General features: G+C 37.3%; 1 protein-coding gene across 2 annotated transcripts in view; it reads left to right on the top strand.

Annotated features, from left to right (window-relative positions):
• The first annotated feature begins 5,667 nt into the window (after window positions 1-5,667).
• Window positions 5,668-19,771, top strand: part of suclg2 (succinate-CoA ligase GDP-forming subunit beta) — a 112,792-nt gene continuing 98,688 nt past the window's right edge. For both annotated transcript variants that reach the window (XM_006630622.3, XM_015347284.2), the window contains exon 1: window positions 5,668-5,771. In XM_006630622.3, coding sequence (XP_006630685.3) covers window positions 5,700-5,771 — 72 coding nt within the window. In that variant the 5' untranslated portion in view covers window positions 5,668-5,699. The remainder of the gene's footprint in view (window positions 5,772-19,771) is intronic.

Here is a 19,771-nt window from a genome sequence, read left to right as displayed (position 1 = left end):
AGAAGTGTGCTTGGTAGATTTTGTCAGGGCCTTTGAGGATTGTGAATTCCTGTACCAGATCCCTTACAGGTTTGTCTGTTCAAGACTAAGAAGTTTCAGTTTTTTGGAGCCTGTCAGTGAAGGATATTCCCTTAAGCCATGGAATGTCACGGATTGCTCTTCTCTGGACTGAATCTGGAGCAGCAATATGTTTTCTATAATGTGATGACAACAATTGTATGTAAAATTCTAATTGAGGTCTTACTATTATGTTATACAATTTTTTTTAAAAAACCATTGATTTAAATTCTTCATTTAATATCTTATGAAGGTAATATCCAACATATGATTTGCTTTTGTGAGTCATCAAGCTTAGCATTTCTCATTTTGTATGGAGAAAGTAGTTGATGTTGTTGATACCTGCATGAAATACTCATGAATACATTAAACAGGTGTTTGCCCAGTCTTTTATCTAAATATTTTTGAATTTCATATTCTGCTTCTATAATTTTTGCTTATTCCTCCCATTTTAGTTTAATCTGTAATCTTGAATACTTTGCTAAAACTATACCAGAATCCAGGCAATTGAAATGAATTATGAAAAGTACAGTTCTAGTACAGGTCCCTGTGGTACTCCAATAATTACATCACCCCATTTTGACCATTCATCCCTATCTGTACTATTATTTTTTATTGTTATCGATCCAAAATCCAAATATGCATTTCTGCAAATGTGCACCACCTGATATTTACAAATATATTTCTTGTACTTTACAGATGTTCGATAAATGTGGTCTTAAAAATAATTCAGAATTGTTTTACCAGTTCAAGGCAGCTCAGATTATTTCATTTGCTTTCCTTCTTTCCCCCAGTGTTGCAGCTGAAGATGTGCCACACTGTAAGGCTGCAGTCACAAAGAGATTCAATCCAATTGCAAGGCTAAAACCTCTGTCTTATAATGTACCGCTGTACAAAAGCAATGCAACACTCAGGTTTAACAGATTTAATCACAGATAGCAAAAACATCACAAAACATGAAAAAAAATACAGATTAGAGAATGTTATCAGTATGAAAAGTGACACTGTCAGATTGAAAACAGAACTGGGTATGACCCCCATGGGTATTAACACTCCTGGCAGGGCTGATTCATAGACCATCTTGGATTGCCTACTGTGGGATGTTCTGCTACTTTTCCTTTGCAACTGCAGCCAGCTGGCTAAGACTGACTGCCCATGTTTGTTGATGATATTTGTAAGTTGACCCAAAAGATGTTTAGATGTTAGGGTCCAGGAGAAAAGCTGGCCACAGCAAGATCTTATTGTTTTTGTAGCAGTTCCTCTTCTTTAGGTAGTGTGGTCTAGATGAATTGCATGGTATCACAATTTCCCTACTATTAAAAAAAGTAGGTAATCAACTGATGTCAAAGTAGTTCAGCAAGGTGGCTGCGTCAGCATGCGTAGGCCGCAAAAGAACAAGTAATAGCTGAAAAGAGAAGAAAGAAAAGACAATGTTTCGGCTGTGGAGCTTTCTTTGAGTGTCAAGTGGAGCCTTCTTCGAGTATCAACTGAGGTCAGACCAATTCTGTTGTTTTAGCCTTTCCTCCCTTGTTTGGTCCTTAACCTTAGCCGTTGCACTTCCCCTGTTGATAAACCTTCTGTTTTCCCGGTGAATAGTATTTGGTCAGGGACAGATATCAGACTTATCAGATATTATATGCCCAGGAAACAGCAACACATTTCGTCACACCTTCAACACATTTGTCTGCTTCAGACTTTACTAAACTACCTGTCTGTGACAGAACTTTACCTTACCAGGGCAGTTTCTCGGGATTTCATGTGCAAAATTCACAATGACAACAAAAAGTATAGCCCACAAAACTTTATTTTAGGCCTTTTTAGATAAATACATCACTATCGTATAATTACACCCATGAGAAAATGAGCATTAATTAACCGATTATTCCCCACTGTGACTATTTATAAGCAATAGAGGCCTTGTGGGGTGTCATAGTGGTGGAGTGGTTAGCTTTGCTGCATTGCAATGCTGAGGCCCTGGGTACAATTCCACACTGGAGATGACATCTTCATGGAATTTATATAGCATGTTCTCCCAATGTTCGTGTGGGTTTCAGGTGTTCCGGTTTCCTCCCACAGTCCAAAAATGTACTGGTAGGTTAGTTGGTTTTGGAAAAACTGGCCCTAGGTGTGAATGTGTGCATGTCTGTGTTTGTGTCTGTCTTTACTGCAATGGCCTTGCGTCTGTTGCATGCCTTTGTCTCCTCCTCAACACTGAATTGGAATTAGAAAATGGATGGATAAAGACCTTATAGTGGCCTCTGTTAATAGGTAAAATGTAATTACACCTTTGCCACAGCATTGTAATCCCAGCATTGTATGGTGTTAAATTTCCCTGCTGAGAAATTGATATGAATAGGGGAAGGACAAACACTTAGTCAATGTGATGCCAAAAAGTTGCACTAAATCTGTACCAATTGGTGCTCCTGCGTTAAAGCAGAATCCTCACCCCAATATTACAGTTCCACTACCACACCAGTTGGATTAAACAATGTCTTTTTAACTCTCAATCTGACATCTCCACAGCATTGTCTTCTGTTTGGTCTGTCAAGGGCAAAACGACATTTGTTGGTGAATTTTTCACAGCTCTCTGTTGCTATCTCAAATGCTCCCTGGTCTACAGAAAACAGTGATTTTGTCACTCAGTTGTCAGAATGTTACCCTTGATGCATGGGTTATTTCCTGCTCATATTCCTTGTGCTGTAGCCGCTGCAGTCTGAAAATGATTACATTGATTGATCAGACAGATGTGATGGTTTTAGGCTGGTGCAGTGACCCTCTGCCTTCCAGAACATGGCCTGTCCCTCATGGAGACGGTATCCTGGTTTCTTCGGACTAATCTGAGGATTGTTGAAGCGAAACATCATTCTCCAAGCGAGTTCTCTCACCGACAGACCGCCTTCAATCATACCAACAGCAACCTTCATTACTGAAGCGGAACATGGCAGTATCTTTAGATGTGCTTGAATTAATTAAAGTTATGTCTTTTTAAATGGCTATACAAATTCTTAATCAACTCATTTTGGCATATTTAATTCAACACAGACACTGAGCACTTGTTTTCTTTATGAAATCACAAGACTTGAATTCAGTATTTTGCTGTCCCAAAGAACAATAATTAATTGCTTATATTTCTATAATGCTTTTCATCCCAAAGGATTCCAGAGCTCTTTACATAAAGGAAGGGACTCAAAGGAGCAATACTACCCAACCAACAGCCCTGTCTGCCAGCTATTTAAAATATAATCAACATTACCCATGTGCCCAAAGAGCTTTACTGATGTAAAACTTAGATTGTTGTGTTTTTATTAAACAAGGATATGCTCTGTACACGTCCATGTCTTCTTTCGAGACTACAGACATTTTTAGACCTTTCTCAATCATATTTATATTTTAATTGAATATAACATTAAAATAAACCTGGGGGAAAAAGTATTTTCTAATTGTGTTTATTAAAATAAATGAATATGTGGCCCTGGTGGGAATAGAAAATGATAACTGTGAAAAGGTCCTACTCTTTATTGTTTGCTGTTATGGTACTTATGTTCCTACATTAAAGGACTACAGAAATCTGGCTAATAATCCTGTCCAGAGCAAGTCTTAGTTCTAATATTCATGCCTCCATCTCCTCTGTTTGGTAGAGAGTTCTAAAAGTCATATTCAATAGGGAATTCAAGTTATAGGTGTGCATTGTTATGTGGAAGTTTCTAAATCATATTTCAACATAAAGTATGTTGTGCACAGTGCAGGGGAAAGGTTTATTTTAGGCTGCTCCTTATTCTTGTATATCCTAAAACATAAATTAATTAGATTTTAATTATTGTCTTACTAAAGCTTTTTACTGGTGTTTGACACACGAATACACACAATAGCTGCAGTGAGAGCAGATCCTTACATGTTACTCTGGGGCTCTTGAAACCTCCTGGATGATTAATTGTGCTGTTCTTGGGTCGATTTTGAAAAGATCATGCTTAGAACCACCATGGTCTTGAATAGTTTCCAACTGTAGATATCCAAAGACTATCCAGCGACTATCTGACAATGGCTACATAGAGCCCCAAATATTTAGAAGTGGTTTTGTAATCCTCTCCAGACGAACATCAATTTCCCCTTTTCTGACATTCTCTGAAATCTCTTCTGACTGTGACATGATGTGCTTCTGCTAACCTGTATGATGAAGATTGTTTTTCTAAATATTATATACAGTAGGACAGTGCTGTTCAACCCCAGATCTAGTTTACGTTACCCATTTATGGATTCTAATCTGCCCTGAATTGTGCTAAACAAATCAGGGGCACACATATTTTTTCACAAACACTGATGCTTAATTATTCATTCCTCTACTTCATACAACACTGGGTCTAAAAAACATTGAATTAGTAAATATAAACTGTAATTCCTGTTATTATACTGTAACAAGAGGCTCACAGACTTTTTTCAGGTCTGTATATAATTCTATACACACAAAGATACATAATCTTTGTGGACTGTGCATCTTGAAAGCATAAGTATGCACTTTATTAAGCATATTCCAATTTAGATATTCTGTAAAAGAGGGCAGCATGGTGGAGAGGTGGTTAGCATTGCTGTCTTGCTATGCTGGGGCCTAGGGTTCAATTCTTAAATGCTGTGTGGAATTTGCATGTTCTTCTTGTGTTCATGTGGGTTTCCTCCAGGTGCTTCACTTTTCTCCCACAGTCCAAAGATACAGTATACTGGTAGGTTAATTGGCTTCTGGGAAAATTGTCCCTGTGTAAGAGTGTACCATGCCTTGTGCCCATTGCTCATTGTGATTGCTCTGGCTCCCCTGTGTTCCTGTATTGGATAAGGCAGATAGAAAATCGATAGATATTTTGCAAAAGAGATAAAATATTAAAATGAAGTCAATGATGCATTTCCTGGTCATAGTGACCTGACCAAAATTGCTTCTGGAGTACACCCTTGCATCAGCAATTCCTTACAGTGATTCTGCAATGAACTTTTCTGGCTATCCTTCATCCATCTGTCCTTCAGTGAATCTATATTGGGTACCATTTGTTCTGTTCTCACATTTAGGATATATACTTGACACAAGCTGGTGATTCCTGCCAAATAACTGATCATGTCAACAGTTAGACCAAGTTTTCCAGGCAGAAAGCAAGGACACTTAATAAAGTACAAGGTCAATTATCTGTCACTAATGCTTCTTTTTCTGGGTATAAACAGAAGAACAATGTGCACCAAAAGATTACTGACAGTTTTGACCAACTACTGCACTTTGGAATTCTTGAAAGCTTCTCTTTAGTTTCATTTTTCATGCAAAAGTCTTTCTTCTGAGATGAGTAAAGATCTGTAGCTCTGTACCTGCTAAAAGAAAACAGCAGTAAAAGGACTCTTATATAAAATAAACCATTCTATTTTTTTACTAAAATTAATTAGAATAACATTAACAATAAAATAACATTCATACAAGATAATTATACGGATTTGGAATTAAAAATACATTAATGTGGAATACACATAAATGGCCTGAGATTCACTTTGTGCATCTCACATAAACACCTGATGCAGGTAGCATAGCAGGGAGAAGCTATTTCGTCTCCTCCGAGAAGGACAAGATTTTCATTTGTCCAAAGGTCAAATTCGTTTCATACTTCCGGTTCAAGATGGCGGCGTCCATGGCAGCAGTGAGAGGAATACGTGGAGCAACAGTCAAATACTTGCTCCACAAAAGCAAGGTACTGGCGCAGATTAAACTAGAAGATTTAAAGCCCTTTTAATTGCATCGTGACGGCAGCTGCTGTGTATTTAGTTGCATTAGCTTTGGAATGCATTAGCAAATGCAGTGGATTACAGGACGGTTTGACTAGCGATTAGTAACAGCGCTACTCCAATGCTGTTAAACCTTGATTCGAAACTTTGAAAAGTTGTGCGTTGTTTTCTTATACATTATTCAGTAATTAAAGAGGGATGCTTCATTATTTTACGCGCATTTTTAGAACTTAGTTATGCTGTGGACTCTGTGCAAAACAGTATAAACACGTGCAAAGATGAATATTTGGTCAAATAAATGTAGGATATGTCTGTTCAACCTCACGTTTACTGATAAATACATTTGACAATTTGTAATTTAGTTTTTTTTAATTGAGTACTTTTAAGTTGGTTATTAAAAAAATATTTGTCCGTAACAGACGTATTATGTTTTTTCAGAAGATTTATGACCATGATTTCTTCAATGAAAATTAGTTTACAGAACACACAATGCTATAAACTGACCATAATGTTGGTGTGCGATGTAGTCCCAGTTTATTTTAAAGCAAGTCTGACTTTTTATTTTTTATGGAGATTAATAAAAATCTTTTTCTTCCCCACATTTGTGCATGCATGCTCTAACAAGTGATATTATTTTGGAATTGTTATACATTGAGTATACGTTTTTGACGGCTTATCACCATATTATACATTAATGAATTTTGACCTACAAGTGAGTTCTCGGAGCTTGTGTAATAATAGTTAACTGGTTGCGATAACTTGTTGCTTAATCACAATGCTGAAGCAAGAGTCTAAAGGTTAGTTTCAGATAGGCATTTTTGGTAAAAAACAGTTTTATGATTAGTTTGTACTATGGACAAATCTTCATGTGCTTAATTTATGTATTGTATAGCATCGTTGTCCGCTGGTCCGCACCTGAATTACCGGCAGATGCAAGTTGAGTTGATTTATATTTATTTCTCAGAAGCGATTAATATATCTCATGACTGGATTTATTTTTGTTTTGAAATGCCTTTCAAAATACTCTTCAGCCAATTAGGATGTTAATTATTGAGATATTCCATTAAGAAGGACAGTTCTATGAACTGTTGTCCATTAAAATCCTGTATGTGCAGGCTTGTTTTTCCTCTTGATGGTGACTTTATTGTAAGTACAGTATATGGTTGAACATTGAAGTTATTTGGAGACCACATATCACTACCTCAGGATAGCAGAGGGTAGTGCTAATCACTGGTAGAACAATGAGAAAAAAGGAAATGGAATTTGTGGGTAAAGATTACAAATCTAGGTTCGGCTGTTCAGAGACAGCTTAAGTGAAATTGCTCAAGAGTAGGGACCTTCACATTTTCCATTTTGAGCCACTGCATGGTTTGCATCCAGCCCACTCTTTCATTAATCGATTGGGTCTTAATTACTTGACTGGTGCTGCAAAGGATCATTACTGTATATCAATTGAGACACAGTCAGAGTAAAGGCTTATAGTATAAGGGAACAGGAGAGCCAAAGTCACCTTCCTCTGAAAAAGGTGGTCGAACTTTGCCCACACGTGTTCAGTTGCATTGATTTCCATTGATTGTCCAAGTTCTACAGCACAGATGTGATGCCCCAACTCTCCAGTATTTAGTTAGGGCTGTTGGGTAGTCACTACTAAGACAGAGACCACTTTAAGTGGGACTTCAGACTGCCTTTGCAAGTGATATTTTCTCCAGTTTTGCTACATTTTTTGGAAGACCGTGCTTTGACCAAAAGAAACTTCAACACGGTTCAGTCTTCATCTGCCTGATAACTGGACTTCAGCTCCTTTAAGACTGTGTAGGCTCGCTCTTCTTCCGTTCCTTGTAGAAATCCCAGTAGATCCACTTCTTAGTGTTTTGGGCGGTGCGGTGACTCTGTGGTTATGGATCTGCGCCTGTGGCCAGAAGTTGCTGGTTCGTATCGCACGGCCGGCAGAGGTATCCTACTCCTTTGGGCCCCTGGACAAGGTCCTTAACCCCAACTGCAGGGGCACTGTATAAATGGTTGACCCTGCTCTTTGACCCCAAGCTTTTCTCCCCGTCTGTGTGTTTATGTGTCTCAGAGCAAGCTGGGGTATGCGAAAAGACAATTCCTAATACAAAAAATTGTATATGGCCAATAAAGTGATCTTATTCTAATGCAAATAAATTCTAATTTAGGACTGGGCTGCAGTCCTGCCAACGATGGTTGCTGGTCTCCACGTGAATGTGTACACATGTTAATGCCCGTCTTAAAAACAAATAATTGTCACTGTAATATAGTAATCCCATTCACATTTATAGTTTGTGTGTGGTTCTGGAATAAATTACTTCAAACTTGTTGGCTGTATTCTGCAGTATTTATCAAATGCTCAGAAGCACATGGGGGGCTTTCAGAATAAAAGCATTTTATTTTAACTTTAACATTCTAATAGGGAGAGTTTTCTGTGCATATAATAGATTTCCTAAGGGTAGTGAAACTTTTGCTATTGCCACGTGCTGTTTCTCTAAGGAAATTCCCTTGGCTCCACTCAGAGATAAAGGACGCACTGGAGATTAATATGCAGTGCATTCCAAGTTGATTAATAACCCTGTACGTTTAAATAATATTGATTGCAACAGTACTGAAAAACAAAATGTTGCAGTGACGCAGTATGTGGTCTGAGTGTACTGAATTGGAAAGATCCGGTTTTTCAGCAGTTCTGTGTACTGTTTTGATAAATACGACTGTATAAATATAAGTTGCAATAGCTCCGGACCCCTTTCCTTGAACCTCTCATAAAATCACACCTGCTCCTCATAGGAATCACTGCCATATTGTACAGTGTGTGAAAAGGAGGCTGATTGTCCACATTTGGCATTTTAGAAATTTACATTTTGTTGCCCTCAGAATACAATGGCTTCTGAAGATCCCATTCCAGAAAACCATGGCAAGCGTTTGTGTTTGTTTGGACAATGGAGGATATGGCTGTTAGATTAAAATATGAAGACTTAAACATGTGGATATTGAGTACAGTCCATATCTTTGTTTACAGACAATGCAATGAACAGGAAAAGAAAACATGCTAAAGTGTGGTTGCAGCTTACACAGTATATCGGACATAGCTAACAAGGCATAGTTCAATAACACACACAATTATGGGTAAATCATGTTGTTACTTTACTCATGAAGGTTGCCTGCTGGATTACATTGTGTAGGTGAAAAACATGCTTTAAGGGTTTACACCAATAATGTAGCTTGTAGTGTATACAGAAGAAAAATCCAACAGGATATTACTATAAAGTAGCTTGGGTCATTTAGAAATGCCTAAGATCTAGAGACTAATTTTAAAATTAATATAAGAGCTGAAAGAAAAAGTTAAAAAAACATTCAAAAAATTGATAAAACTTAATATAATTTAACCCACCATTCTGTGCTGCTTAAATGTTTTGATTTTTTATTAAATGGCTGTTTTGGCCATTCAAGATTTGACATTCATTATCAAATCTTTCTGAAACAAGATGCATTTAGGCATGGAGAAGACGTGTATTTTATTAATAAATAATAATAATTTGAAAAATGCTTACACTTGTATAGACTTACACTCATATGTTTTTGAAAATAATTAGTTTAAGTGATAAACCTTGACTGCCTGGCATCCAGATATTGCTCTCTGCCTTGTCGGTAGTTTTAATTTCCATACTTTTTTTTTCAAGTTGTATAAGGGGAAGGTGGTTCCGTTTTTAAAGATGCTATATGTGATCTCATTTGAAAGTCTGTAAAGAAATTGAAATCATGATGTGGAATGAAAGAATCAAAATTGTTCATTGTTGCAATAACACCTAACTTGGAATGTTTAGTTCAGCAGTAAACAGCTGTATTTATTATTTAAACAGCTCCTACAGGTGTTGCATGAGGGGAATTGTTTAAAGTGTGTCCTTTTCTCCTCAAAACATCTTCTTTTTACTCCTGGGGTTTTTGTGGCATCATCCGTGGCCTCCTCCTCTCCTGCTTCACTGTAGAAAGCCTTGAAATACCACTGCTGTACTTCTGCTGGCTGGAGCACCTGGTCCTGAAACCTTCTGGACAGCTGCTGATGTTATCAAACACAGAGTAATGACTTCTGATATTGTCACTTACTCCTATCAGGAAGTCCATCAGCTTTCTGGCATCCTCAGTTGGCCACAAATTCTACCTGTACTTTGTCTGGGTTCTCCCATTAATGACTTTCAGTTGTGATAGCTTTGACAATGCCCATAGACAATGTATTAAATGAGTACAAGTGTAAACATTTTGTGTAAAAAATGGCAGTGCTGCTATCACATTGTACTCTGATCTTGTCAGATCTCCGAAGCAAAATAAAGCTGGACTTTTTCAGACTGGGGATGGGAGACCTCCAAGTAAAATACTCGTCTCTGCAGCACTTGCTGTTGGTATTAAACTGTTTCTAAATTCAGTTTTATAAGTAGAATTCCTTGCTGGCGTATTATGACTCTTTGTTATTACAATCGTATTGCATTGTTTCAATACAAATGAGAGGACTTTATTTCAAAGATAAAAGGCTTATGTTGTTCCATAAAAAAGACATTTTGGCAAACTCAAGCTGTGAAATCCAGTATTGTGCAATACCAATATGCCCTACGAAGCAAACTGGTTTATCTGTTTTTGGCCAGAACAATACTTCAGATGTTGAGCTGGTTACCGTAAGAATGCATTTACACCACTTTTCCATATGCACCAAAATAATCCCTGGAGGGGAACAACATTTGGAGTTTGGAGATTTACCAGTAATTTATGTGGTTTCTTAATCAATTTGAAATATTCTATTCTGTAGAACCCAACTAAATTATTACAAAGCTTATGGTATGCAGTTGTTTTTGTGTGTTTTGAAAACCAGGGAAAATTGTCTTGACTATTTTTAGTAACTTGTCTACTGATTTAAAAAAATGTAGGTCTTCTCTCATCAGTGGCCAGCTGTATTTTGACACAAAGTGAGAGAATCAGAAGTAGTCTATCACCTCTTCCAAATGTTTGGACTTTACAAAAGTCAGTATGAAATAGGGGTCTTTATGAGTTTGAAAACTCTACTGCATGAATGTTAGACTATTAAATGCCTTGCAGACAGCTGCTTTTATTAGTACATTCTTTGCTGTATTTTGCATGAATGATGGATGGCTATTAGTAAATGTCGAAGCCCCCAACACTCATACCTTCTATATCAAGATTTTCAAGATAGTAAATTTTAGAGATATTCAAAACAGCAGGTGATCAGTCATAATCTCACCGATAGAAGGGATTATGCTGCATACCATTGTCTCCTCTGCAAAGCACAGACGACAAATGTCTGAATCTGTGTACTGAGCAGGATTATTATTGCAACAACACATCATCAGGAGGGTAAAACTAACCTGTATCATGGCATCTCTGTAGTTAGCTGTGGGTGTCTTGCAGTTTTCCACCGATTCAATAAGAATACTGGGATAATGCTGTACTTCATAGTTGGTAGATATGTAGCCATGGGCTAGTGGCAACATCCTTATCTCTCGAGAGATGTTTCATATACCTTTTTGAGTATGATGCATATATTACACATAGCCATACATAGCTGTACAAGAGGTGATATATACTTGAAAAGGTTTTTCTGCATTATTATTGCTTGAGGAAAGTGAATGGAACTAAAGTTGCGCAGTGGCAGGTTAGAGTAGTGGTTTGAACACCAAACTCATTACAAGAAGATTGTGGGTTCAAATCCCAGGTGGGTCATTGCTATTGTACCCTTGAACAACCTACTGCACTCCTACTGCTTTAGTAAAATGACCCAATATATGAATGGGTGCTCCCTAGTTTGTCATTGTAAATGTTTTATTTTCACAATTTACTATGTGGTTTAAATATAGAATTATAATTGCATAGCAGCCAAATTTCAGAAATCTGTATTTTTGTTATATTAGATGTGTGTATATGGATTTCAAGTATCATAGACTTAGTGAGTGGGGCATTCATGGCTTTGCATGTGAAATGAATGTTTTAGCTTGTGTAGTGCATTATTTTTTCCACATACTTAATTCTTAACACAACCAATTTCCCCAGTGAAACTGATCTGATGCTGGTTTAATTTATCCACCACTGAATCTATTAACATATTTTTTTAAACATAATTTGAGGTCCCATTTGCTGCATCATAGGCACATCAGTCAGGTCACATTTTAATCTTAACTTTATCAATTCGGTGCACTTTAAGCACTGGCCAGTGCTTCTCTGCAGCTTGAGACAGTGTGTTCTCTTAGCCCCTGTGCACACTTATCTTGCTTTCAACCTGACACATTCAATAGGGTTGCTTAATGATGCATCTTATTAACAATGCTAATTGCTAAATTCATATCAGTAGAGAGCTGCAGTCTGTCTTTGTACCCTGTCTGTGGTAGATTAAGTCTCTTCAGACCTGCCAGTGATGCAGATCAGAGGGGTCTAAATCCTGCACACCAGTCTTGCTTGCAATGCATACAGTTCACTGTAGCTGAACAACATCTGACTTTGCGGGCTAATGATGCAGCCTAAAGATTTAGTTGAAACATTTTTTTCTGTAGCGGAATATTGTAATACAATAATGCCGAAGACATTCTCTGGATTACTTTGTATGAAGGCAGGACAAGGATGTTAAACACAGTGGGCTAAGAAGCAATAGAGAAAATTCACATTATGAAAGAAGTTTGTTGATTGTTTTTCATTTCAAAACATATATTAGTCTGAATATTTACTGACTTAAATGTATTTTTGTTAAATGTTTTAATTGGTACTGTGGAAGCATTCTGTAACAATCCTGTTACTAGTATCGATTTTAAAATATTGTGCATTGTGCATTCAGTTTTATTTAACAAGGTTTGTATTACTGGTAATAAACTGTACAGAAGTATATGCAAATTTGTGTGGTGGTGGAATCAGTCTAGTTTCACAGTCCAGTATCTAAACTTAAATTTGTTAAGTAGTTTTGGTGAATCATATTATTCATTGTGCAAGCGTTTGTCCGTGGCTGAGCTGTGCTTGAGATGTAGAAAACCCCAATCTATACTCGAAATTTTATAAATGGATAGATCATAAATAGAGGATTATCAACTTATTGTCCCTACAGATAGCAAAGTGAGGAAAAAGTACAAGTTCAAACAGAGCTGGAATAGAGTGAGATGAGTTTGTGATGAATTAAAACGTGTTGAAGTTTTTAAAGGTTCAATATATCCCACAAGGAAAATTTCAGTTAATCATTTGCACCACCAGGGCAGATACTAATTAAGAGGAGACATTTCAAAGGGTTATGACTTCAATGGGGATTTCAACTTTAAGACATTTTCAGTGCAGCAGGGCATTCAGTAGCATTCAGGCTATTGGCTGTTCTTTCCAAGTCTCCAGAGAGTAGATCAGAAAATGGTGAACTTCTGTAAAATTTTTAAAAAGCGACTATTTGTACTTAACCAATATAGTTAAACAAAAATTGCAGGCATATTTTAATTCTAACCTCAGTTGAATACTGTTTTGAATATTTTCTGCAAGAGAAACTAGGCTGAGACTACAAAGAATCAGAACATCAGACACTATTACAGTAACCTTAGCTGAATGAATCTGTAGCATGAATTAGCCGTTTGGTTTCAGACAAAGATAGGAGATCTGTAGTATGTCTTCTAATGTCACTAACTTTACAATGAAATTTGTAGCTCTTTAATGCCCTGTTAGCTTCTTAAGTTGAATCAGAGTGAATAAATAACTTCCATTTCTCTCATTTACTGTTCTGCAGAAGGGTCATGTTTTATCCTGCCATGTTCAGCTCGGGGGTGCCCTAAATTTGTTCCTGGTTGTCTGGATCCTGCTGATTTTGTAGGTCCATCCCATCCATCACCTACTAAAAACCAGTGAAAGATGGATATTGTGACAATTAAATTGTTTAATCTGTCATTTAGAATTCAGATTGGAACACATGTGAAAAGTTTTGCAGCTCTCATGGACTAGACCTTAACCATCTCTATTTGTAATAGGTCATAATGTACAGAAAGGCTGATTTGAGTTCCTTGTTTTCAGCTGGAAGCCCATCCTGCCTAGCAACCCTGCCCAGACCTAGAACCATAGCCATGCACGTTTTCATGTCTGTACTTCTGTTTTTATTTAGCATTCTGTACTCCATGAAAACGAAACCTGTCACGGAGGTTCTCTTCCTTAGGAGGAGCTCTCTTTGTGAAGGCATGTTCTACAATGCGATCCTTACAAATACAGTAATATTTGCACATACACTCTGTCTCTCGCATCATTTGGGGTCCTTGCAGTCTTCACAGTTGTGATTAGTTGCAGCTGAGTCTGTCAACAGGCTCACCCTAGTCCAGTCTAGTCTTTACCCGACCAGGTAAAGGGATCATAGTTGGGTGGTAACCTTCCCATCTTAGATGAACGTTACCTGCCCAGTGCCAATAAGAGCAATATTTGCATGCGTTTGGTGACTGTCATGGCCTGAGTGTGAACCATTGATCTTCAGCCTGTGAGAATACTTCTGTAATCTAGCTGTAGGCTTCTTTTTTCTCTCAGATGAGTCACGAGGGAGCCCTTCAGAGAGTATTTATTATTTTAAATCCATTTAAGGAAAGCTTTTGATTGAAAAATCATAAGCTCCACATTTTCTCTTTCAAAGCAGAGGGAGGTCAATAAGAATTTACAAATTGCCCTTCATGAATATGCTAGTGAAGTGCAGGAGAAGCTACAGTAACATAGATTTGTCTAAGAAAAAAAAGTCTTTACCAATCAATGATTCTTATTGATGGCTGAAGTTTACCTTCCTTCAGGTTTTAAATGGGGCTTATCTTAACAGTAATTGCACCTGCACACTCTTAAGACATGCTAATGGTAATGCTCGGAAAACGTAATGGAGAGATTATTTCTTTGGGGCATTTACATTTCACTGTGGGGGGTGAGGAATGTGCTGTCAGTGTTTTAGCTTTGTATGGGAGCTGTACAGTTGATTCAGCAAGTAACACATTTATATTTGGTAAGTGGAACACAGAACAAAAGTTGTATGTAACATATAAATGGGTAAGTGAAACATTTTTATTTAAGGAGGTTCTTGTTCAAACATACCTGCTTTACTCTTGTTCACTCTTTTTCATCTTCAGTGTTCTGTAAACCCTGTAAAGTAATCTAGGGAAACATCATTACCTATTAAGAAGTACTGTGCAAATCAAGATGTATAATGAGGAGTAAAGTAAAATAATATACTCAAATAATATGTACAATATATTATGGAAATGTTAAAAAGCCATTTTGTCCCATAATAACCCACTAAGCAATACCTACTTAAAAGACACAATATACAGTGCAGACCGTAAGTACTGGGACAGTGTCAAAGTTTTTGCTGAATCCCCAAGCAATCTGAATTTGAAATGAAAACATGAATATAAGCCCATAATACAGAATGTCACCTTTCATTTCTGGATATTTCTGTGCTTATATGTTGTACCATTTTAGAATAATAACACTTTTGTTTTCAATCCACCTATTTCAGGTGAGTTTAAGTATTGTGACAAATGGGGGCCAGGTGGTACTTATTGGGTGGTTGTTTCCTGTTGTATTGATTATTCACACCTAAAAGAGCTGTGGATGTGTAGTGTTGGATTTAGTCTTTACTCTTCCTTTTGGCGTCTGCCTTTGGAGTCAGTAGGCCTAAACCAACATGAAGACTAGAGAACGGCCTGTGAAAGAAAAGCAAGCAATTGGGATGCTGAAAGAAAAGAAGAATTCAATCAAAACTGTAGCACTGTAGTACAAGGAAATGCCTCCAGACTCATTGGCTGGCTCTTCATCGTGCAGCAAGACAGTGGCCTACACTGCCGGTGCAACCAAGCAGTTCATCAGGGAGAAAAACATGCACTGGCCTAGACGGTCTCTTGATTTCAATCCAGTTGGGACTGAAGCCACAAACCCCCCAAAACATACAGCAGCTGAAAATGGCTGCAGCAGTGCTTTGCTTGGCAAAGCATCTCAAAAGAATAAACAAAGAGTTTGGTGATTTCAGTGGGTCGCAGACTTGCAGTATTTGCATGCAAAGACTTTGTAGCCAAATACTAAATTTTAGATTACTTTAATAGACTTTGTTAATTTCTCCCAATACGTATGCTCACCTAAAATGCAGGAATGGACCACAAAAGGTGGAATTATGCTAAAACAATAAATCATACATGTGCAGAAATACCAATAAATAAATAATGACATTCTGTACTTCTTCCTCATGTTCATCTTTTTTTTCAAATCTGAATTCCTTGAGTATAATGCAAAAATAGTAATTTTGACTTGTGTCCCAGTACGTATGGTGCTCTCTGTAGCATATACCAGTTAAAACTGAAAAAAAAAGTCATTTTACAATGTAGCAGTGGCTGCTTAATGAAATGTGGGCTAAGGGCTTGAACTGCAAGAGCTGCCTTACGTTAAATATCCTGCTGTAAGCTCACATAAATGGCTAAAGTGCCTGTAGAGAGATCTGTTGTACAAAGCTGCCTAGGGGTCTTCTATGCTGGAACCCGTGAGAGTGAAGTAAGTGATGTGTTGTACATCACGCAGTGCACTAAAGTCACTCACAGGCTTTGGAAAGCTTGGCACTACAGGTGCTTGCAGTCAGGCATTTGTTTTTATTGGACCTTTAGTCAAATGCCAGAAATGCAGGATTTTAGCTCTTTTGCCTTTTAAAGATATTGTTTTTTCTTTCAGATTGCTCCTAAAGAAGGGATTTTTTAAATAACATTAGCGGACATAATTGTAGAGAACGCCATGCAAAAAGGGGTGACAAACGATTTTAAATTTAAAACTACTTAATTGTTCTGATGTTTTTTTTTTCTCCAAAGATTTGTAAAACGTTTGCAAAAGGTACTTTATTCCCTTCTTGCTGTATTTAGTGATCAGGATTCAGTTGTTTCTGTTTTCTGCTTTAGAATTCTGCCTTAAGCATTTATGGTAAAATTAATTGTGTTTTCAGAGCTTGACTGTAACTAACATTTGTCACAAAATTAATTTCCTTGACTTTAGATGGTGTCAAAGATGACAGTTTGTGTAAGTTAAGTGTCATTTAATTGTGTGTTCTGCTTAAACAAGAATATGATAAAAGGGTGTTCTTCTTATTTTTAGAGTGGACCTAGAAAAAGAGAGAAAGAGAAATGTCTGACATTTAGGATTTTGTCTGTTTATATACATTTGAAATTTGAAAACTGCTGTAGAAACATTTGACAGTAGGTTACAGCCCTGGAAGTGTGCCAAGTGCCTGATCGTTTTAGTCATTGTTGGTGTGTAATTTGCATGAGGCAAGAAGTAGTTGAGCCTAGAAAATTGAAGGTGTTCAGCATCTACACAGAGCATAAAGAAGAAATAACACATTTGATCTGGTCATAACAGGATCTGAAACAAGCTGACAATAACATAAAGCACAACATGCCGTGAAAATTGGCTAAAACATTTGTTTCAAGAAAATTCGTACCTAGTTTTGGATCCTGAGTGAAAATTCTTCCTCCTGCTGGTTTACTTTTAGGTATGTTGAACTGCGATAAATCAATAGGGGGTGAGAATTTGGACCTCTGATCCTGTGCCAGGATTTTTATTATTTCAAAGACTGAATTTCTTTTTTTTTTTACTTTTCTGCTAGATTGTCTTGAGATCTTTGAAGCTTCTTCGGGGCAAACTACAATGCATACTGGTCTCTGATTTCAGTCTAAGCATTTTTCTTAAACATTTTAAATTTAATTTTTTTTTTTCACTAGTGCAGAAATCAGAAAGATTACTTGGTTGTTATTTATATTGAAATGATGGGTTCATTTGGGCAAAACGTTCTAGAACAGCTGGACGCTGACTGATCACTCTCTCATTGTGGAGCGCATTTGCATCCTGTAATCCAATAGCACAGGTAGGAGATCATCTATAGGACTAATGTCTGCATCCCACAGGGGCTGGTGGGTGCTGCATGATGTTTGAGGGTCAAACAGTCCTCTTGGCAGTGGAACCCCTTAAGGTTAGGCATCAGGGTCTGGGGGAGGAAAGTCCCCTCTAGCTGATTGCAAGACCAGGTGGTGGTAATTCTCCTTGCAGTGACCCTTGTTCAGTGTGTTGAGTTGCTGGCAGCTTCCCAAAACCTTTTATAGCTTTATTGTTTGTGGGTTTTACTTAGTCAAATGCATTTTTCACTTTTTGGGGTACATAGTTTGCATTGCTTAAAGTGAGTGTACTGCTCAAATGTAGAGCAGAAATTCCAAGTAGTTTCATTGTTGACCTTTTTTTTAATTAAACAAAGTTTTGCTTAGTCAGGCTACCAGTAGTACCACAGTTTAAGAAGAAATGTCAGTAATGCTTCCATTTCTTCTTAACCTGTGGTTTATTGGAAATTCTTCCATTTTTACTTGATGTTTTATCTCTTATAGGTTTAAAGAGAAACATTAAACTTTCGAATGATGAATACCTACCCTTTACTGCTCCAACCTGTTCATTTTCTTTAAAGTGTTGTACAAAATGTAGTGCACTGAGTGTTTTATATTAAAACTACTTGGCTTTTTAACCCTAATAAGCATTTATTTGCTGCACACGTTTTCAATTTCAAGCTGTGAAATTCAGTAGAGGAGCGTGTCCGAGAGATGCTAGATTTACATAAAACAAGTAAAGAGGAATTTATAACACTACCGTGTCAATTAAATGTCATCTGGATGAAAAAGGAAAACCAGAATTCATTCCACATTTCAAATCTTATTACCAAGTGATGGATCGGAAGTCTAATACCTATGGTAGCAGCAATGGGTTTTGTTCTGCCCACTGCTTTAGACTGTTTACTGCTTTGTTTTTTGGGGGGTGACATTTCTTGACCTTCCGTTCTGAAGGAGAACTTATTGCTCTAATAAATCCCACTGTGCGTTTTGACATATGCTTCCTGTGCATTGAGAGGAAACCTGTTATGATATAATATATTGCACTCATCATTCAGATTTGTTGGTACATCACTGGTAGAATGATTAGATGCACTGTACGACACGCAGTGGTGTCAGAGCTATAAAGCACAACGTGGTTTACTGTAATGTGGGAAGTTATTCCTCTAAGAACTCCTCATCATTTATTGTCTGAAGCGAGGCACTTAAGCTCATTATATCTTAACTGTACATGGGGAAAAAAATCAGAAATGTGTTTGGAATTTGAGCTAATCCAACCATAGTAAACCGTAAGTCATGTGTCACTGTCCTAGAATTTGCGTTCCTACTTAACTGTGTTTTAAATGCAGGAAGGGAGAGCTATCACTGATAGCAGATTGAAATGCAGGAAGTGTAATCTGAAATGTGTAAAAAGTGTAATGCACAGCTTGCTTAATATTTCAGATTTCACAACAATGGTTCTTTCTTTTTGTGTGGTTCTGAAGTGTACCAGTTATCGCATCTGCTTTACACCCACAAGCTCCTGGGTTCAAGTCCCAGTGGAACCAAACTCTTTCTAAGTTTATTAAATTGGCCCCCTGGGGAGGAATAAAGTATTTAAGTGTTATTTATTTTTTCTCCCAGCATCCCGCAGGATATATATTTAATCTGAAATTATCATATTGAATATTGTAATTAACACTTTAATTACTTTATCTTCTGGTGACCTGGTTTGTAGTTAAGGAACACGGCTGAGAAAAAATATTATGAACCATAAAGTGATGGAAATGAGCACGGAGCCCCACGCTATCCTGTTCCTTGTTGACTTGCAGCTTTCACTGTACTCAATGTGATGTTGCATAACAGAACACTTGGGTATGTCGCTGTTATGAAATAGCAGCTCTGTGCTATTTACTAACCTGCAACATGGAAATCGTACTCATTATGTACTGTATCTGTGAAGGGTTTTTTTCATGGTTCCTTTTTTTTCCCCTCTGCTAGGGTACAGTATAGGCTCTGCAGGTCTGTAACACATGGACTTGTCAGATGCTTTGGAAAGCCGGCTGGCTTGTGCTGTTGAATTTCCCTGG

The sequence above is a fragment of the Lepisosteus oculatus genome, chromosome 4 (assembly GCF_040954835.1).
Source record: "Lepisosteus oculatus isolate fLepOcu1 chromosome 4, fLepOcu1.hap2, whole genome shotgun sequence".
Taxonomy (NCBI): Eukaryota; Metazoa; Chordata; class Actinopteri; order Semionotiformes; family Lepisosteidae; genus Lepisosteus; species Lepisosteus oculatus.
The sequence above is the reverse complement of the archived record's forward strand: the minus strand, read 5'-3'. Positions and strand labels throughout refer to the sequence as shown.